This window comes from Mya arenaria, chromosome 8 (genome assembly GCF_026914265.1).
Source record: "Mya arenaria isolate MELC-2E11 chromosome 8, ASM2691426v1".
NCBI lineage: Eukaryota > Metazoa > Mollusca > Bivalvia > Myida > Myidae > Mya > Mya arenaria.
The window spans coordinates 33,991,255-34,013,595 of record NC_069129.1 but is presented as its reverse complement, the minus strand read 5'-3'; the positions used below and the strand labels follow the sequence as shown (position 1 = coordinate 34,013,595).

At 38.7% G+C, this 22,341-nt stretch overlaps 1 protein-coding gene across 2 annotated transcripts in view; it reads left to right on the top strand.

The window, feature by feature from the left end:
• Positions 1 to 17,664, top strand: part of LOC128242511 (iroquois-class homeodomain protein IRX-6-like) — a 31,168-nt gene extending 13,504 nt beyond the window's left edge. For both annotated transcript variants that reach the window (XM_052959682.1, XM_052959684.1), the window contains exons 3-5: positions 8,667 to 8,788; positions 9,097 to 9,446; positions 13,306 to 17,664. In XM_052959682.1, coding sequence (XP_052815642.1) covers positions 8,667 to 8,788; positions 9,097 to 9,446; positions 13,306 to 14,054 — 1,221 coding nt within the window. In that variant the 3' untranslated portion in view covers positions 14,055 to 17,664. The remainder of the gene's footprint in view (positions 1 to 8,666; positions 8,789 to 9,096; positions 9,447 to 13,305) is intronic.
• Positions 17,665 to 22,341: the final 4,677 nt, after the last annotated feature.

The window sequence follows — 22,341 nt, the reverse complement described above, 5'->3', positions numbered from 1 at the left end:
GTAGTCCCTTACCCGTGTTATAGTCTATGTTTATTGCTTGGACACAAGATGACATCCCGGGCCTCGACATTTCAATTGTCTAATTTTGTACATCGCTTGGACACAGTATGACATCCCGGGCCCCGACAGTTCAATTGTGTCCATAGCTTGGACATTAGATGATATCCCGGGCCCCGACATTTCAATTGTGTCCATAGCTTGGACATTAGATGATATTCCGGGCCCCGACATTTCAATTGTGTCCATAGCTTGGACATTAGATGATATCCCGGGCCCCGACATTTCAATTGTGTCCATAGCTTGGACATTAGATGATATCCCGGGCCCCGACATTTCAAATGTGTCCATAGCTTGGATATTAGATGATGTCCCGGGCCCCAATATTTTAATTGTGTCCATGTTTTAGACAAAATATGATATTCCGGGCCCCGACATTTCAATTGTGTCCATGGCTTGGACATTAGATGATATCCCGGGCCCCGGCATTTCAATTGTGTCCATAGCTTGGATATTAGATGATGTCCCGGGCCCCAATATTTTAATTGTGTCCATGTTTTAGACAAAAGATGATATTCCGGGCCCCGACATTTCAATTGTGTCCATGGCTTGGACATTAGATGATATCCCGGGCCCCGACATTTCAATTGTGTCCATAGCTTGGATATTAGATGATGTCCCGGGACCCAATATTTTAATTGTGTCCATGTTTTAGACAAAAGATGATATTCCGGGCCCCGACATTTCAATTGTTTCCATGGCTTGGACATTAGATGATATCCCGGGCCCCGACATTTAAAATGTGTCCATAGCTTGGATATTAGATGATGTCCCGGGACCCAATATTTAAATTGTGTCCATGTTTTAGACAAAAGATGATATTCCGGGCCCCGACATTTCAATTGTGTCCATGGCTTGGACATTAGATGATATCCCGGGCCCCGACATTTAAAATGTGTCCATAGCTTGGATATTAGATGATGTCCCGGGCCCCAATATTTTAATTGTGTCCATGTTTTAGACAAAAGATGATATTCCGGGCCCCGACATTTCAAGTGTGTCCATGGCTTGGACATTAGATGATATCCCGGGCCCCGGCATTTCAATTGTGTCCATAGCTTGGATATTAGATGATGTCCCGGGCCTTAATATTTTAATTGTGTCCATGTTTTAGACAAAAGATAATATTCCGGGCCCCGACATTTCAATTGTGTCCATGGCTTGGACATTAGATGATATCCCGGGCCCCGGCATTTCAATTGTGTCCATAGCTTGGATATTAGATGATGTCCCGGGCCCCAATATTTTAATTGTGTCCATGTTTTAGACAAAATATGATATTCCGGGCCCCGACAGTTCAATTGTGTCCATGGCTTGGACATTAGATGATATCCCGGGCCCGACATTTAAAATGTGTCCATAGCTTGGATATTAGATGATGTCCCGGGACCCAATATTTAAATTGTGTCCATGTTTTAGACAAAAGATGATATTCCGGGCCCCGACATTTCAAATGTGTCCATGCCTTGGACATAAGATGATATCCCGGGCCCAAAAAATAAAGTTTGTCCATGGCTTAGACAAGAGATGATATCCTGGGCCCCGACCTTTTAATTGTATCCATGACTTGGACATTAGATGATATCTCGGAGCCCAAAATTTTGTCCATGCCTTAGACAAAAGGTGATATTTCCGGGCCCCGACATCTCAATCGTGTCCATGGCTTGGACAGTATATAATATCTCGGCTTAGTGTGTGCGAGATACCCAAACAGAAGTCCTGCAGCCGGCCTGGTAGACGAGCCTACATTACAAGTTAAACAAATCACCTAGTCCCGGCACGTCACTCGCCTCTTGAAACGTTGAAGATATTTGTTTTAACATTAGAGCCTCTCTTTTCCACTCAAATGTCTAATTCGTTATCTTAAATATCTCTCAAAACGCATTAGGGTCTATCAAGTGAATGGAGAGGGAACGAGAGTCGAGTTTTGACACAAAGTCGCTTCTCTAATAATTCAATCTAGTCAATTACTTAAAATGTTAGCCAATTTCAACTGCCGTTTTTCAGGTATGTTCTTTACGTGGGACGGCGCTTTTAAAACAAATAGGAAACATTTCAGCTAATTTCAAATCCAATACACAGAACCTCCATTGTTCGTTCAAACTGGTTTGGATAATTGGTGCCGTGAAATATGTACAAATAGTTAAAATCTCATTGGGTTTCATTTAAAATAATGGCCACACTTAAAGCTCAGGTATGTTTAACGGCTGGGAACCTCAGGTTAACGTTAAACTTGCCTGGAAACATAATCACAGGAGTAAAGAAGACTCAAGTTAGCTCTGGAAAGAATAATAATTTAATTCAGAATTATTATTGTTGCTCCTGTTATTGGTAACAATAATATTGGGCTCTGTAATTTCCAATGCCCATGATACGAAGATGCTGCTGATGAGACGCCACTCGAGGCCCACACACGCCCGACTCCACCTGTCTGTAGGCGCCATGACGCACCCGTCCCGGCCGGCCACTCGTAGACGATCACCCAGACAACCGAACCCCTGTCTCCGGCGTATTTCCTAAGAAAACATATATTGACATAACCTATGATGATTCTCTTTAATCGACGGATTACCCTTGTTGTAGTATTTACCGACATCATTGTTTCTTATTTACCCAGTCAATTTATTAATATTTACAAAACGTCGAAGATCAATGCAAAATATTTTAAGATACTTAAAAACGACAAATGTTAGACAGATTATTAAACATTGTAAACAGGTCTTGCACAAACAATCGCTTGACGGGCAAACATGAGGTCCTGTATCGGAATGGCGGGCGGACGGACGGACGACCGGACGCGGGATGGCGCTTCGTACAGCTGAGTCATCGTCGGGTCTTGAGACTTTGTCAATATTTGATGGGCGGAAATCAAACACTTTTGAAGCCCGGTTACGTAATTATGGAGCAATGACACCAGGAAATATTATATCAATGAATGACAATTTCAGATCAGAAATTAACATGTAGTGGATTTGTGTGGTAAATGATTTCATAAATGCGTCCAAGAAATAAGGGATCAAAATGTGGACTTGAATCACGCAATGTGACACCTTATATCTCTCAAAGTAATGTCTTATTGATGGCCATATTAAGCACTTAACGTAAAATGCTGCTCAAGAAAAAATAAACATTGTATTTTAAATAAATAATCAAGAAATACCACAATGAAACTTAATCGTATCGTGACGAAAATTCTTTTATATCGATTCGACTTTTGGACCATCGTTTTAAAGATAATAAGAAACGTAATATACAAACACATAACACACATGTTCAATAAATTATTTTCAACTGAACAAACAACAACAAAAAATAGGCTGTTCTGGGGTCTGATTCCAGATTTATTTCTTCTTACTATTGTCTCCTATACATTTTCTGAAAGACCGCTACACGGAAGAAGCGACGGAGGAGACAAACTAACAATAAACTATTGTGCACTCCCCGGGGCCGTGAAGCGGTGATTACACTGGCTTGCCATAGATCACGGGCCCCTGGAACTCCGGGAGTCGCGGCAGGTGACGGACGCGGTAGTAACGCCCCCGGCCCCTTCCTGTGCCTCCTCCATCGGGAATTGTTTCCCCACATGCCTGGCCTTCTAGTGATTTATTTTATTTATTTCTAGGAAATTATTATGATCAATTATGAGGCAAAAACTAGGTCTGCATGTTATTTAATGTAAACACGCACATTTAAATGCAATATATCCAGTGATTCAACATTTATTCGAACAACCGCAATTGAAATTAATGAAAGTGTGAAAGAATATAGTAAACATGTAGTTTTATTCTTTTAAATATGTTACAATACTGTTTTGGTATGGCTTTAATTTGGCTGCATGATACTGACTGCTACGAAATACTAAGCGTTTTTTTATATATAATTAAACCGGGTACTTGCATTTTAGAATAAACCGATTCTAAATCAATGTTTGATCATGTGTATCACAGTATCAAAAAAATAATGTATTATTTTTGAAGATGGAATTTCAAAAACATCTACCTTTTACTAAAATAACTGTTGTTGGAGAATGTTTATGCAAGAATTTATTTATTCTTGGAAGAAAGAAAGGACCTGTGTTGTTCATAATTGAAAATATTTTAGAACAATTCCTGTTTTGTGGGCGGCGCAATTATTTCTTTTTAATATCACATTTATGTTGAAAAAAATATATCTATTTGTGTAGCATACTTACACCTAGTGTTTCCGGTCAGATAGGTAGCACTCAACAATCAGGACGCTGCGCCCCGAGTCCAAATCAGTGCGTCCCCTGAGTCAATGCGTCACCCGGGCCCGTAAATTTTGAGCCCGGGTATCGGGCAACGATCTGCAGACAACAGCGGTAAACTTTATAAAACATATGTACAGATTGGCATCTAAACGTTTCAACGCCGCGGTTCCATGTAAAGTGGATTATTGTTATAGAAAACTTCGCAAGGCTCCATTGATGTATGATGGAAACAAGCATTAATTGTGTGATGTTAAGAATTATCTGCGCCTGCGATGTTTCTATCTCCATGTAAACACTTCATAAATTACAAATGAGTTTTATAGTTTCGTCTACAAGGTTGTTCAAGAGATATTTTAGAGGTGGCACCAGGGTTATTCTGGAAAATGAAGGGCCATTGAAATCCATCCTTACACAGGTTCATTTGTAAAGCGGTTTTCGCCCGTCATGTTTAAATTTAATAGACATTTTCGTTATTTTTATTTGAAACGGGCCTTCAACAATGACCTCGTATACATTTATGAATATTAGCGGGTAATGACTTCCTGGAAATATTGCCGTTAGTTTTTGCATGATTAGGTAGATGTGACTGGCGCTGCTCTGGAAGAGAGTAATATACGTGGTGTGTCTGGGGCGTACAAGTGTGGGGATTGTGTTACGTCAGGTTCTCAGACCGCCATCGCACTGTTCCCTCTGTTTCCCGTCCGCCGGAAGTCCTTTATTAACTGAAGCACCCGAGTCTCCAAACATTTTTAAATTTGGCATATATAATTCAAAATATATTTTTACATAATATATCGGCACTTTGAGCGCTTGAATCCGAAGAATAAATAAGTGGCTTCCGGTGATTTCCGGTTTCGCCCTTTTCATTGAATGTGTCATTTCAGCTGCCAGAACCGATGAGTTATTGAAGATGCTTTATTATTTGAATTGAAACATTAAATACAACGTCAAAATAATAGCCTGTAAGTGTAATGCTTAAAGTTTCCTTGACGATGTTCATGTTATATTGGGATTCAAGGCACCATTATAAATGGAAGATGAAAGTATTAAAAGAGCCAAAATGAACTTGAATTCATTACGTAAGTATGAAAAAAGTTTGCTTACTAGTTATAACGATTCTTAGACCACTGAATCAATACACTGGCACGTGCATCGTGCAGACCAGGCCCCAATATCACATATTTACTCAAGTCAAATCTCACTCTCAATCTCAACTCATGTTACCACATAAAAGCAGAGTGCCGGATTTAAAATAGTGCATGTTTGTTTTACTCTTTTTGAAGACGTGTTTTCTCATAGAATGGGTTGATAAATAGACGGTGTCAATATTTCAAAGAAAACTAATTCTAGACGAAATAATATTCTTCAGTATTTGTTGAAAAACAATGAATTGTACTGAAATGTATTTTGGGCTGTAGAATATAGTTTCCCTAGGAAACTGGACTACAGGCGTTATTAACATATATGATTTTTACTATATGTTAAAGCTATGTGGTTAAAAGGGTTGAGATTGGGATTAAGTTAACTTAGGTATTTGTGTGCTATTGCGGTCGGGTGTCTGACCGTTCCAGGGCGATAGTTCCAGCATTTATTGGTACAGCTATTTTGATGCGTGTGTGGTCTGTTCGTGGTCTGTTCGTGATGTTCGACGTGCGTGTCTTTCGCTCAGTGTCGTTTGGGCTCTTACCTTGTGCATCTGAACATGATGTATATTTGCTTTCTTGACTACTGGGCTTGTCCCTGTTGTTTCCATTGTATTCTTGGATCGACAGCATTTTCACTACGGTAGTAAGAAACAAGTTTACGAAAACACAGTGTAGTGCCACATTTCAACTGAGGCACAAAATAACAGAGCTACTTTGCCCTTTGCTTGATTTATCTTGGCAACGGACCTTCTTGGATCGCCATGGGAATATCAAAACATTCAGTCGACAAACGGAATATCTACAAAACTTCACTGTAGATTTGAGGAATTTCATGCTTACCGAACAGTTACGTACGTGGTAATATAGGAGGCGAGGCTTATCAGATGGCAGAGAGCTATGGATAGCTTCAATGTCAAAGTCTGTCAGTTTTACATGCGAGCTTACATCGTTCGTACTCGCGTAATTTGTTTTTACTGATATTCTATTTAGTGTATCTCGCTGCAAACACGGCCTGATTTGTGTCTCCGTGAAGAGATGGCTGTTGTTCTCTCTGTTTCCGTGATGAAAGATTCCACTCACTCTGTTGATTGATTCACTTACAATTGTTTCTTGTACTATAGGTATATCTCAGTGTTTCTTGTGTATGTCGTAATGATGCATTTTAAACTCAAAGATAACATGACCATTGCTACAACTGTCTCCCACAGCAGCGCCATAAACAGGATGAGCTCCACTTTAGAAATGGAAATAAAATGGCGTTTTATGGCCGAGTCAATATTTCCTTTTAATGGAAAACGAATCATTTTGATATTTATCTGGTCCAGTTTTCATTTATGTGCAATGTTGAACACGAACGAAATGTGTGTATTAGCACCATAACGTTCCTCGGGAGAGTCAGAGCTGCTATCTGCCGGATCTAGCTGGGCTCCTGAACTGGCAGCGGGAGGCGCAATATCGCACCATCTGATCGCCCGGTCGACTCGAGGACGGCCATTTTAGGTCCAATTTAGAAGCAATCTGTCAGCTCCATGTCTAAAGAAAGAGCTTCACGATACAGCCAGGTTTTCGGCGACTTCCTATCTAAAGTGGATAACTGCCGCTCCCTCGGGGGTCCATATTGTTCCATACGGACAATCTCTGCTCTCTCCATTACTACACTTAGTGAGGTGGGGGACTCGGGGCGCGGGCAGATAAAGGCGCATTCTGCGGGCCGAGATAAGGATCAGCGCCCGGCAGCCTGCCTGCCGCCCTGCCGATACCGCACCGAGACCCGCCAGTACGCCGTAATTAGACCGTTGTGTGTTTTCGCAAATTTCGACACAGCGGGTAATAGGGCCATCATTTCATTACAAAGAATTGAGCTATGCTTTGAAAAGCGAAGGAGACACTCTCCTGTATAAGAAACTATTTGTTGAATCAAACTTTTTCCTCGTAAAACGTTTTGACTTTAATCGAGGTAACCAGCATGGAGTACACAAATTTCCAACTGTTTTATTAAGTAAGTGTAACGCAGATTCCAATTTGTAGCTCGTTAGCTCTCGGTTGGATGGCGTCGGGGGTTTCCAGGGAAGAGATTCCGTCCTAGTGAAGTCTAGTACCGGCTTTATTTTTGAAGCAGGATCATACAGGCATGCGCGCACGGATGTTTAGTATCACTCCGCGCTAAAGATCCGTGCTGACAGATATAATTTGAAACTCGTACTTCTCATTAAGATGAATTCCCCGTCTCGCCCGTTGGTCCAGCGGCGGCGGTTTGTCACAGGCTCTCATCCCGACAAGCGAAATCCGTCGTCGGTATGCGGCGCGCTGATATCCCGCCGCTCAGGTGGCCCGCAGGGATGCAGCGCTGATACCCCGCCACTCCGGTGGCCCGTCGGGACGTCATGAATATACACATAACAATTTCCATTCTGATCATAGCTTATACGAGCGTATGGAACATATTCTTAAGATAGGAAATAGGTAAAGGAAGTATACACATTGGCGTCTACAGACGTTTTCTTCGGACGTGTATTCAGATCCGTTCTTTTATTTGTCTTAAAATAGTTACAAAGGAAACTTCTTGTTTAGGCCAAAGGCCAGTTCACGTTCTTGGGCATTGCTCATGTGATTAAAACAATGAAGATGTGAACCAAATATCTGGCCATTTAAACAGTTGTCGTGGGTAGCCGGGGTTATCTGAAGGTAATCATGATAATAGCCATAATCAGCCAGAAACAATGAACAAATAATGGCCATTGTTAACAATGTGATAGGACTATATCACAGACAAACATTGTTAACACGTACCGGGCGATAAACTACATGTTCCCATTCGGAAAGAAAGGCACATATGTCATCGATTGATACTGATTGTTGACAAATATGGCGGCAGTTATGTAGAACACTTAAGATAAAATAAACATGTATATCCACACACACACACACACACACACTCACATGGAATTTGCCAATATGTACATGTTTAAAAAATAGTCGAGTTTGATACACTAGGATGACATAGAAGTAAAAACGTAAAATTTAATTTAAATTTATTTCAGCAATTGGCTTTTCAATAAGGGGCATACAATTATGTTCATTAACAAAACATGACATGTCCAAATGAAACATGCAATGTCAAAAATGACATGTGTATACTATTTAATTTACAAATTATCATTTACGGTTTTTAACTTATTGTGTGGACGGCTACGAAAGAGACAGATATTTCAACATTTTAATGTGGCTTATTGCAGAACCCGGCGCACTACGACAGCCTAAAGGAGGCGGGTGCCGGGGATTCGTGGCGAGGAATCCCCCAGCCCGCTGCCTGCTACCCGTACGACCCCGCCATGGCACCGTACCCCTACCCTAACACGTACGTTAGCTATATTTTTTTGTTATTATGTAACGTTCATAAATGCAATTGATTCCAAACTTGAACTGAAATATTTGTTATTAAATTCCTAATGAAGTAACAACTGTAATCACCACGGATCTAGTTTATAGGTTCGTGTAATCACCTTATAGGCTTAGATGAGTAAAACATGTATTCATCTGTCTTTAATAATACTAACTCAAATTACACTGAAAAACAACACCGTACATAAAATCTACTAAAATATATAATAATGTATAGATATCACACGACATTATTGATATAACACGTTCATTATTCCCTTGCAGTTACGGCGGTATGGACTTGAATGGCGCGGCGCGACGTAAGAACGCAACACGCGAGACAACGAACACGCTCAAAGCGTGGCTGTATGAACACCGGAAGAACCCGTACCCAACTAAGGGGGAGAAGATCATGCTGGCCATTATCACCAAGATGACGCTAACACAAGTGTCCACGTGGTTCGCTAACGCCAGGAGGAGGCTGAAAAAGGAGAACAAGATGACCTGGTCGCCACGCAACCGGTGCGGGGATGACGACGACGATGACGTAGACAAAGATGATGACGACAACCAAGATGGCGGAGATAAATCAGACGATAAGTCTGACAACGACACAAAAGACAAACAACTCGATGGTGAGTATTTTAAAAAGTACGAAATGTAATACTAGTGAGCTGGCTTAGATACTGGTGAATACAGTGTAGTTTTAAGTGATAATTCACCGCTGAGCTTACTTAGTACAGGTGAACAAAGTTCCACGTGAAAATACACTGCAGACAAAACTATTCTGACATGCAAAACTGAACTCATTATTCCCATCTAAACAAGGAAACACTTGATAATGATTTAAGTAGATACTTTATTATAATGTTGCAGAGTTTTAGACCCAACCTCAGCATAAAACCGGCTTGAAAATGAATCACTGTAACACAGTATCCATAGGGACATATATCGAAAGTTCGAAACAATAGGTTATTAATAACAACCAACTTTACTTATAGTACAATTTTGATAGTTTTAATTATATAATGAATAACTGTGTCGTTTTTCAAAAGAGTGAACATCAAACGGCCATATATTGAACGTCGGTCGGTCAAACATGTCCCACAGAAATAAAAGTCACTTACGAGGACATGAGGACATCCTGTTTATAAAGGCCTGGACGTGTCATGTCTTGTTGCAATGCACGGAACTACTTGTTTACATATTTTGTTAATTAGCAGTTGCTCGTTTAGCTGCTTGTTCGAATACCAAATAGAGACGACTCGAGCCCAGAGGTGACGTCATAGATTCCGAAATATTTTGCCATGTATAGTTTTCGGAGAAAAAAAATCACAAGCTTTTTATCAAACTGATTCCAAAAATGCTTTTTCTTTAAGTTTTAACTTCGATAAATAGTATTTATGATTTTAACCTCTTGACTCGTCTAGTTTGCAATATTATTCCCAAATGATATTATTTAGCTTCAAAGCCCGTAACACCATTTTATTGCAATATAACGCACCATTTTATTGCAATATAACGCACCATTTTATTGCAATATAACGCACCATTTTTTCGGCATTAGTACATCCTTTTCTTTTTCTGAAACGATATTTTCAACACATTCTAATATGTTGCAATATATGGGTGTAAGGACTTGTGCAACTTAGACCACTAGCCCAGTCTTGCAGGGAAACTTATTGTGTTAGTTTGCTTGGATATCGTTTTTTTTTTTTTGGAAAGTGCCCGTCATGAAATTAAATATCGTTGGAGAATAATGACTTCTTTAGAAAAGTTAACTGCGCACGCACTCATTGAAAATTGATTAAGTTAAAATCAGAAATCAAAACGAATTAGGTTGAGTTAATAAATATCAATTTAACAGGTTAATATTGTAATAACCCCTTGACATTCAATTAGCGTCGACCATTGAGACGGCAAACTTGATTTACCCAGACTCAGTAACTATTGTGAACTTAATCGATTCTGTCAGTTAAACCGGCTGGACCACTATCGAATAAAAGAGACGATATCGGATATCTCAATATTTGTGCTCATCTTTTAATTACAAAACGAGCAGTCAGTAATGAAAACATATTTAATGCGATCACATGGAACATTAACTCCTGTCCTATCAGTGTTTAAAGTGGACATAGATAACTGATTAATAAATAAATAAATAAAATATATAAATAATAAATAAATAAATAAATAAATAAATAAATAAATAAATAAATAAATAAATAAATAAATAAATAAATAAATAAATAAATAAATAACATAAATATCAATCAATTAATCAATCAATCAACAACCAATCAATGAATAAATAAATAGATAAATTAATAATAAAAAACATTATAGATAGATTTAAAATAAATAAATCAATAAAAAATATCATTTCGCACATTTCTTTATAAAAAACGTTGCCGTATTTTTTAAAGCCGTCGAATCAATAACTTTATGAAACGTTTGAATAGAAAAAATCAAATTGTATGCCGGGACCGTGTTGTGACACAAGCTTGTCACGTGTTCATTTTCAGGTTCACGTGTGTTGTCATGGAGTCGTCATAACAACAGTGGTCCGGTCTTCTGTCGACGAAATATTTAATTTTGTCAATGTGCAGTCAATTTTCCCCAATTAGTTGCGATTGATCCATTTGTATATTTCATCCATTTCACTTCAAAAATTAATCGCAAGGGCCTTTTCATAGTCACTGTTTAGTGCCGCGGTGTTTGCCGGGAATAATATCGCCGCCACGTGGCGCTGAAGTGCGGTCGCGTGGAGTAAGTGGCCCAATTATGTTGTTTGATCACAAATATGGCGGCCCCAGCACCCGGTATTGTGGCCAAGTTCGATTTTATATTCCCCCTACAGCATGAATCAAAGTTCTCATGAAATCTGTCCAATGCCTCATTGCTTGCCAACCTCGGTGAAGTGAATGAAAATAAACCTTGAAAGTGAAAAAACTACTCTGAAATAGAATGCAATTCTCCATTGAACTGTGCAAACGTTCTGCTCTAGTGCCAACCTCTTTACTACAGGCGATGTCGTTGTTGTTTTTTGTTGCTTGAAGAAGATGAAGAAAGCACTAGAATCTGGTAAACAAATACTGAAAGAGCTGCACACTGTAAAAGCTTCAATTGCTGAACTTAGTTTTGGGTTGGCGGTTTTATCACTAAAGATTTATTAGATGAAGTATGTTTGCTTTTGAAAATGAGTTATTTTAACTGAATATGTTAGGTGCTGGTATATCTGAAAACCTCTTGAAATGTTTTCACTGATAGTGTTATTTGCTGAAGAATGTGGTCAAAGTTATAATAGCAAGATTAGGACGACCTGCCAACACCTTGTTGACAATTATCATCGGAGATATATGAATAATTGTGTCTGTCGTTCGTCGCTGGTCATGTCAAATGAAAGTATTTGTATTTTAAGTGTTTAACAAATCTTGGAACCCAAAGAAAATATAAACACCACACATGCAAATTGAGGAAAAGAAAAACAAACCTGTCAGTCATCGGTGTATTGTGAGTTTCTAGTATAACAAAACAGCACACTTATCGCCTCGGAGTGTCAAAAATCTGTGGATTATGCTTATTTTAAAAATACATGAAATGGATTTCAAGATTATAGACTGAAAACCTCGATATCTCATCGGCTGACACAAAGCGTTTTAAACTGGTACCTACTTCTTGCGGCTATTATCGCCTCTAATCGCCGGGCAAATACAAACATATTATCTTGACAGCCCTTATCTTGGAAAATTAGATTATCACTTCAGAAATAATTTATTACAAATATGCCAGGTTCTGTCATAATTATGTTTTAAGCTCGTGCTAAGTTCCAGTTACCATGGCCTCGGAGAGATCTGAAATAAATGTGTTTTATTTCCCATGTAACATCGGCACCGTGTACTGGAGATGGGCCAGACTCACGGACTGGTTTGAAATTGTTGAAAACTTAAAAGCACGCGGTATTTAGAATGCGGTGAAGTGTAAATATCAAAACATGATTGATAAATAAGAAAAATAATATAAAAATAAATAAATTAATTAATTAATTACATAAATAAATAAATAAATAAATAAATAAATAAATAAATAAATAAATACATAAATAAATAAATAAATAAATAAATAAATAAATAAATAAATAAATAAATAAATAAATAAATAAATAAATAAATACTATTCCTAAGATAACAATTTTAGATACATACAAAATTAAACTAACTCATTTAATATGATTTTTTGCTATGTTAAGATGATTAAAACGAACAGACTGACAGACATACAGAAAAAAATCTAATTTTCAAATTTAACATCTATAAATAATTTTGTTACATTAAAAGTTTTTTGAATTTTGAATTATTCGATCGCTAGTGATGTTGTACTTACCTCTGTTATCTATAATATGGTTAAATTCATTTAAAGAATCATCATGCTGGAAATATTTGAGTTATAATCATTCAAATATACATGTACATTATCCGATTTAATTGTTTTCAGGCTCTGTGGACGCGGGTCTGTGCGGTCAGGCCAAGGAGGGAAAACCACTCGGTGTTGGGGCTGTGGGAGGAACGGGGTTGTACGGACAACCGGTCGATGAGCGGCTTGGACTTGAGGATAACCTTGATCTGACACCCATGCCGCTAAAGCCACAAGCCACACTCGTGCCGGACCTGGGACTCAGCGCGGACCTCAAGCGGCTCGGATCACCGTGCTCGAACAGTAGCGACTCTGGCCTAAGCGACATTAATGGTTCGATTGCAACAAACGGTTCCGGGTCGGACCACGTTGATCCACTTCGCCCTCGAATCTGGTCATTGGCACATGTGGCTACATCAACCGCAGGACTCGTGCCACACTCCATGGGCGAACAACGGGACCAAAATTCAAATTTGACGCCCCTGAAACCGAGTACAAACCCGCTCTCCATGTCGATGTCACCAACCGGATACACTTCCATGGCGTCACAGTCGTCCGCTTCAAACAGCGCGCTGCGGCCGCCGTGGTTGGACTCGTCCTTTAACATGAGTTCGAGCTTGTTCTCACCTATGTCTGGGACATACAGCTCGCTGGGAAGCCAGCGGCCGCGGGAGTCGCCAAACAGCATGGTGAATCAGAGTCTCACGTCCCTGAACGGACTGTCATCGCCCGGCATGGGACGCCCCTATCCCGGACTCTCCTCCCTCTACTCTCCCGTCCGCGACCTCGCCAAGCGCGGCCTTGACTCCATGCCTGATCTTCGGTCCTAGAACTGTAGAGACCTATAGTATAACTGCAGTATTGTTTCTTCCTAAATGCGACGTGAGAAAATTCCGTGAAAAGAAATGACACATGATTTCGTTTATTCGAGACATGACTTTATCGCAAAGAATATACGAAGACCCACAGGAATAGCGTGCAACATACACACGGTGTAGATAATCATTTATAACCATGTACATGTGAACTATTTGTCTTTAAATCTGAAAGGTGGAATTAGTGTTGTGCAACTTCATTGGACAAATGATGTGGGTGGACTGTGTAAGTCGGTAGTTTTGGGGCTTAGCTATAACGCCGATGAACCAGTATAAACAGATAGGCATTGCCATAAACGACAAGTTGCCAGTCTCTGTTCTTGACAAACCGGCGTCTTGGCAGAAATATAAAATTTCAGAGTGTGGAGCTCACGAGATTGAGGTGACGTTTGATCTCTAGATGGACAAGTGAGACCTTTACTGCTGACCAACTTGTGTTAGAGTAATGACAAATAGCCGACTGGACTGGCGGAGTTGAAACTTACAGTGTGTTACCTTCATACGGGTTGATTCGACGTGCGCATTTAGCACACACACCGTTATTGTCAATCGGAACGCCTCGGTTATTTCCAACCGAAGGAAAATGGCGGAGGTGTTTCGATTGCGTTATTGTATGGAACACGTACGACTATTGATTCATGATTTTGTCGTTTTTTATAGAAAATTCTACAAATGGTGCAAAATGTATTGTTGTTATATTTATAAATGAATAGTATAGTGATTGTAATATTACATGGTAATTTATTGTTTATTATCAGTCGTACGACTGACAATTTGTTATTATTTTTGTTTAAGCAGAGTGTTCTGCTTTGCAAAGAATCAACACGATTCGCTGTGTCATCAGAAGTTGTATCACATATCGTGGGGTTGATCACAAAATGTGCCATTTAAATCATTGAAGCCTTTGGCACGTTTTGGCTTGAACCTAACGAATAGTTTCTCAATTATCATTTGAAATACATTTATGTTTTGTTCATATAGTATTTTTTTGCCAGTCTCTCTAATGCTAAAAAATAATGCCCAAAAATTTTGACTGACCGAGCAAAAAACAGACAGAAAGAAAGTATGAACACGTTCCAAAGAAATTCGATTGTTTGATATAGTCCTTGCAAATAAGTTCACTATAACAATTTCTTTGATTGAGAATAACATCACCTTAAACAATACATTATCAATGCTATTGAGTACAATAACCATATTTTTTAATATGATAATTGAATTGTTTTAATTTGCAGTTGACAGCGAATACATCAAAGGTTGAATCACGCGAAACATAGCAAAGTCTACCAATAAATATCGCTTTCAATGAAGCACAAAACGTCAGGTCCGTTTCTGTTAAAGCTAGAATGGTTATTCGGTCTATCTGTCTTTTTAAGATGGATTACCCTCTTTGTATTTATACAGTATCTTTTACGTTTTATTGTTAAAAGGGAGAAAAACATAGATACTGGAAGATGATTTTGACATTTTAAATACCGAGTTGATGTCAGGTTTGACAAAAGTCAGGGATACAGTTAGTATGGGAAAGCCCCATATAGCCGTCAACGCTGTGTGATTGTTAATGTTACGACACGCGTTTTGTCGCATTTAATGTGCTGACGTTTATTGATTTTGGATGGTTATTGGGAAATCTATAATCAATAACGTCGTATTTACTCGGTAATTATGACAATAAAGCTTCCTATCAATGCGTCACCATGGACATCTTACGCTAGCTGTGGGTACTTGGAAAAACAGTCACCTGTTTCTCACTTACCGCACCTTGCCATCTTTCTTCTTGATCTTAATATAAAAACGAATATTTTTTTTTATATGATTATCTTCATTATTTGCATTGTGAATCACCGCGTCAGATCATACATAAATAGCTGTGCAGATGAAGTCGGTTTTCCTTGGGAGATAAATGTGCTATGAAATATTTCATTTTTAAAAATTTGACTTCCTTTTTTGATGACTTATAAATACGTAAAAGAGTGACTGTCGTGGCAATAAATGACGAAGCTATCTAAACTATGTCAAACTCTGAGATTTGATTTCTGCTGATGCCGACACATTAAAGTTTCGTGATTTTAACGTCACCCTGTCTGGTCGTTATTTGCGTCGTTAAAATAATTTGTGTTTTGCTTTTAATTAAATACGAAGTTTGATAAATTGAATAAATGGATTATATATTTACTTATATCGGAACGACATGTGTGTCACGAACGTAAATATGTCCAGAATTGTTTTAGGAGGTTTTCCTTTTATATGTGTGAAACTTTGTCTCAGTGGTTTGTTGGGCATTCAAAAGAGAGATCTTATGTTTGTTTATCTGAATTTATCATTTCAACATTGTAATTATGTTTTGTTTGTTTGCATTAGAACAAAATACATCCATTCATAGAACTGCTGTTATTCCTTGTTAATATGCATGATACATTGTTTAATTATGTGAGCAAATGTACTTGTGCTATGGGTGACAGTTGTGAACAGCTTACATCGTTAACTAGTGTTTAAATCTTAAGAATTGAAACGTAGATTTAACCTCAACGTTTTTACTCTTCAATGACTGGGTAGATGTGTCTATTGATATGTCTGTCCTGTGGGGGCAGGCGGACGAGGGAGGGGCTGTCTCCAGTTTCCGGGTAGATGTGTCTGTGGATATGTCTGTCCTGTCGGGTAGGCGGGCGGGGGAGGACATGTCTTCAGTTTTTGGGTAGATGTGTTTATTTATCTGTTTGTCCTGTCGAGACAGGCGGACGGGGGAGGGTTGTCTCCAGTGTGCCATACAGTACAGGATTATGGATAACTAGTCTGTTTTGCTTCCAATTAAAATAAAAAAGGCCCAATTGAGGATCCTATTATTATCTTTTTACATATAAATTTCAGTTTTACATAGGAAACCGTTTTCAGATGCATATCACTATAAAATACTTTTAAGAACTGGAATAGCACTCAGTTACCATGTATCTTTACATGGACATTGAAGTTAGATTTTCTGTCTTCAACAGTTATAATTTAGAGAGAGTTATCATGAAATGGAGCAATTTGCTCTAAAATGGATGATGCTCGGACACCAATTGTTTAGCAAGAGTCACTGCCTGTTTTGTTATTGTTTCAGTTTTTTTGTAAAATTGTTTAATGATTTCACAAGAAATAGTTTTATTTGCTACCACTAGTCATTTATCATAAACGTTCGTGATAGCAAAAACTAAAGGTTTCTCTTCCCCGTCTATAAAATTAGTGGAAGTATGAATACAGTTTATAAATTGCTTCAACACCTATCAACGTCAGGGTGTGGACACGTTACGTTAGCGCTTGATGTTACAGCGTTGCGAGTCTCCGAGTAATCTTTAAACATTTCATGTGTAGCTCGTCCGCGGAAGGCGAGGCCTGTTGGCCGTCTTCCTGACGCCGACGCATGTTTTTAGTTTTACACCCAACGACACAAGCCCTGAAATATAAACAGTTGCACCATGCATGGCTCGTTTCTTTGTCATTCCGATTTATACAAATTGTGTAAAATACCTTTGTCTTCAATGTATGTTTAAAATGTTTTAATTTTCTTTTTTGAAAAATAAATACATCTAGATTATGAAAACGTATGAGTCATGTTTCATTCCACACCCTGACCTCTCCCCCCCCCCCCCCTACACCCTTTCCCCTTCGACTTCCCCCGCCCTCCTCACATCTTCAACACCAAAACTTAACATATATTAATTCTCCTTGCATGCGTCTATCCTATAAAATTGATTGCAATAGCAGAAATAAACCTTTAACTGCTGATGGAGAATATTTTATCCAACATTCTTCTTTTAATAATAAATGAAGTTAACAAAATATGGACCATTTTGTAAATACATATTGTGTATAAGTTAAGCCAGTTTGAAAAACATATCGGTCACATTCCGTTGTCAACGTTTTGCTAGTGAATACATACACATTCTCTACACAACATCTAAACTTGCCCAACATTATTGGCGATCAACTTTGATTTATGGGTCGTTCCCAGCTAAAACTAGGTCACTAGGTGTTAGAACTGTCCTCTTGAACACTCTAGAGGCGACATTTTCTATTACGTCGTGTGTTTAGACAGAATGCTTGTCCACGAACTCGAGGTAAAACAATTAGGTCACACTGATAATTGTTGGAATCATTTTGTGAAAACTCACAAGGCCACACCTTTCTTTCAATCTTTGTGAAACTTGGTCGGAAATGTCTAACGAAATTTAGGTCAAGTTTGAATAGTTACGGTAGCTGGTCAAAAATAGGTTACCATGCATGTCAAATATTCGAAAACCCTCATTAATACGCTAGATCTTACTGCACTATTGCCAGAATACTGGTTGTTATTAAGCCTTGGTATAGCCCGTTCATGTTTGGTCAAAAGGTTCAAATTTGAAAATGAAATATTTAAAAACACAAACTTTAAGGTTAAGGCTTGTTGTGCTGAAAAAAAAATCCATATTGTCCGTCCATACCTCGTAGAACTTGGTGAGTATGTTTGTTTTATTAAAGTTAAGTTAGAGTTTTAAGGCCTGCATAATGTTCACATGCAATGCAATGGTACTCATGTGAGCGATAGAAAGCACACGTGGCCAACCTCTTTATGTTCGTGCAGTCTTGATAACGCATACTATACCTCTGACCTTGAAAGGATTCCCAGGTACAAGGTCACTGTTGGAATATTCATTTTCCCATCTATACTCAAACTCATGTCAAATTCATGCAGAATCGGTTGAAAGAGAAACGTATCAAAACTTCATTACGATAAGATGTCAATGCATTTGCATACTAAATTCCTAGAGTTTGATTCAATGACCTTGACATTGACCTTAAAACCTAGGCTTTAGGGGCCCTAAATTCAACCTGAACGTTTGTTAAAAGAAACATCTGCAGAACTGGCTGCATTAGTAACATCAGATCTGAGATTAAACAACGCACTTGTTTAGAACAATATCAGATACAGACTGCTTTAGTAAGAAAAGGAAAATGCGCCAATAAAACAACATGAATTATAAATAAAACTACGGGGACAAGCTCAGCTTGCAAACACAAATTCAAGATCACTAGCCATTAGAAATTGGTGATATAACCAAGAACTATACATGTACAGAGCCCAAACTTGACGAGAACTAGTTAGTACACGTTCCTGGTCCACATGTCCACCCGCACGGCTAGTCACTCCCGGGCTGACCAAGGCAATCTCACGATAACCATCGCCAAATGTACGCATTCACAGAACTATACAGCTCCAGGAAGTATTACAGTCCAAACTTGTTAAACGGCAGCGCTGACACTCTGCTGATAAGCCTTCTCAAGAGAGAGAGTTCAGCAATGGAATGCGATAGTGTCAACCGGTATATACCTACACCGAGTTTATAAGAACCAGTGATTTTGACAATTAGTAGAGAGCCTTGTCAGGCTAATTGCGCTGGAAGCGGAGTTGTGACCCTGCCTGGCGCTAGATGCCGGCTTGTGTGCCGGCTGACTGTAGACACGGAGATAAGATAAGCCCTAGCTGTATGTGTGGCCCTCGCAAGGGCGGATCATGCCTCGCGTAATGAGCCATACAGGTAATAAAAGACCTATCCCCATCTTAAATGAACACTTATTAAGAAGCAGTGCCATTATTTAGTGCTCTAACTTTAAATTGTGCATGTATTTTTATTGCCATCAGCCATGTCATATAAACCATGAATTCTTATGCCGAACACTATCGATGTTATTGCTTTTTAATGGCCAGCAACATCAACGACAAAACCATGTATAAACCATGGCCTCTTATGCTACACACTATCGATGTTATTGCTGTTTAATGGCCACCAACACCACCGACGACAGCAACAAGAACAACGACAGTAACAACAACAACAAAAGCAGCAGCAGCAACAACAGCAAGAGCAACAACAACAACAAAGCTTTCTATGAGATGTAAACTATATAGAGCAACAGGAAAATAATTCAGTGCATACTTTTTCACGTGACAATATATGACGTTGATCTGTGGAAATACCTGGTATGCGTACGTCATGTGTCCCGGGCATAAATGTCGCCGTGCACGAGGGAATCAAGCCCACATAGATCGCGGGGACCATTAACGTCTCCTGATATCCAGTGCCACTCTCACATTCACGTCATACTGCGAGTATACCGTCACTTCAATTTGTACAACAACAGAAAAACAGTTGTTTACATTTAGTTTACATGGAATTTTGCAGAGGTACCAAAGAAAAGTATTTTCCAGGCTTTGTAATTTTGTAGTTGTACACTTATTAATAATTGGAAAGGTTATATATTCTCTGTTTATTTTTGTTATCTGAAAAAAAGTTTATAACGGCATGGATGTAAACAGTAATGAAACAAAACAGTTTTGCAAAATGTGAATGATATTATTACATGTTCCAAATTTAGGACGAGAGCGCACGCACCCGAATGGTACCTAATAGGAGACCGGCGTTGGGGCTCATTTCAGAATAATACGAAGGGAAGGCTTCTTTCTTGGGCATTATTTTTCACAAACCGTATATAATGTAGTATAAATGATTTGGCCATATATAGCACGTAAATCTTGCGCAAATTCCACAGCATATGTGACGAATTCGTTGGAATAAACGTGCACCAACGTTATATATACGTGAACACATATATATGTGCCATTTTAATAAAATTGGTCTAAAGACATATTTTTTTCACAGCCAACCACATTCAAATTGTTGTTGTGTCCTCTGCAGTATCCAATAAAGGATAAAGGCATATAGACCGCTGGACTCCTTGATGACATGGTGCTGGTATCATACAAATTCGTCCGTTCGGCCTCAACAAACCGAAATTAATGATCAAGAACGCGGGCACCTGCATTATGTCAAGAGACTTGAACTTGCTTCTCAATCAGGCAGTGGCGGGAATGGCCGAAGATGGCCACTTGTGTGCCAAAAAAAAATGTAAATAACAATAAATTACATATAAAATGAATTTCATTCAATACTTTGTAATAATAATACTATTTGTTGTATGCTAAATTTTGTTCGATCGTATATTCGAATGACCTTTTGAAACTCAAAGGGGTCGGATCTCCATTTTGAAAGAAGTTTCAAGTTATTGAAATTGGTATTACCATGTTGTTGTTTTTTCATTACCATCTGAATATGCTTTAGTGTTGAAGAAAAAAACCAAAAAAAAAACGCTTGTTGATGCACCCGCCATTTGAATGCTGGTAAAGAAGCATGAAGTTTCTTCCGTTTCCGCCTGTCCGTGCATCCTGAGTCGTATCTGTTTGTCAATTAAACATGCTTTGCCATATTTTGCTTGTGAAGTTGTGCCCGCCCGCGAATTCGAAGACCTGTAAGTGCACAAAGCCCGCTTGGTTGAGGTAAGGCTATGGTAATAGTACAATCCGTACCCTTAACCTTCAGACTCACGGGTCTTCGGACCTGCGGGCCTTATATACACACATGAACAATAGTTCTGCTAAGTTTGAAGATCCTTGGCCAATCGCCTTGGATAATTGAGCGGAAATTATTTTGGATTATAAGTGGCTACGCCCGTGATATTTGACTTACTTACCTTACCAATAATAGAGGCCATACACTTATGATAACTAATATTCCGTCAATGTTTGAAGACCACAGCTCAACCGTTCCGTATACATTGAGAAAAAGCATTATGTTTCGAACAAATTTTACCGCAAGCAACTTCGACCGAAGATCTACTTACATACAAATCGTCTGGTCATAAAAAATAGTTATTTATGTACATAGTTTAAAGATCAAGGAGTTCCGATATATGGAGCGGAAACGAGGTCAACACAACATTGACCTTTGGCTTATGACCTCAGAATCAATAGGGGTCATCTACTGGTCGTGAATAACATTTCTACAAAGTTTGAGGGCGATAGGTGGACATATTGAGCGGAAAACCATCGTTATTGAAGAAAAAACTAGTGTATTTTGGATATTGGTCCCGGCATAATAGCAAATACATGTAGCAGCCAGATTTCTACTTATTTCCCGTTATATATTTATCATGGCCAGACCTCCTCTCAAAATATACACCATGACATAAAAAATATTCCGTCTTCCTTTGCTGAGACCTTTAACACTAATTCTAAGGCTCAGAAATAACGAACATTAATATTAGAATATTTAAAGTGTTCTTAATCTGAGAAAAGTGAATGAAATTTAATGACAACATATGCATAAATTAAAAACCTAAGACGATTTTACCTCTTTCTTGATACCTTAATGTCGTTTGTAGTTGACCT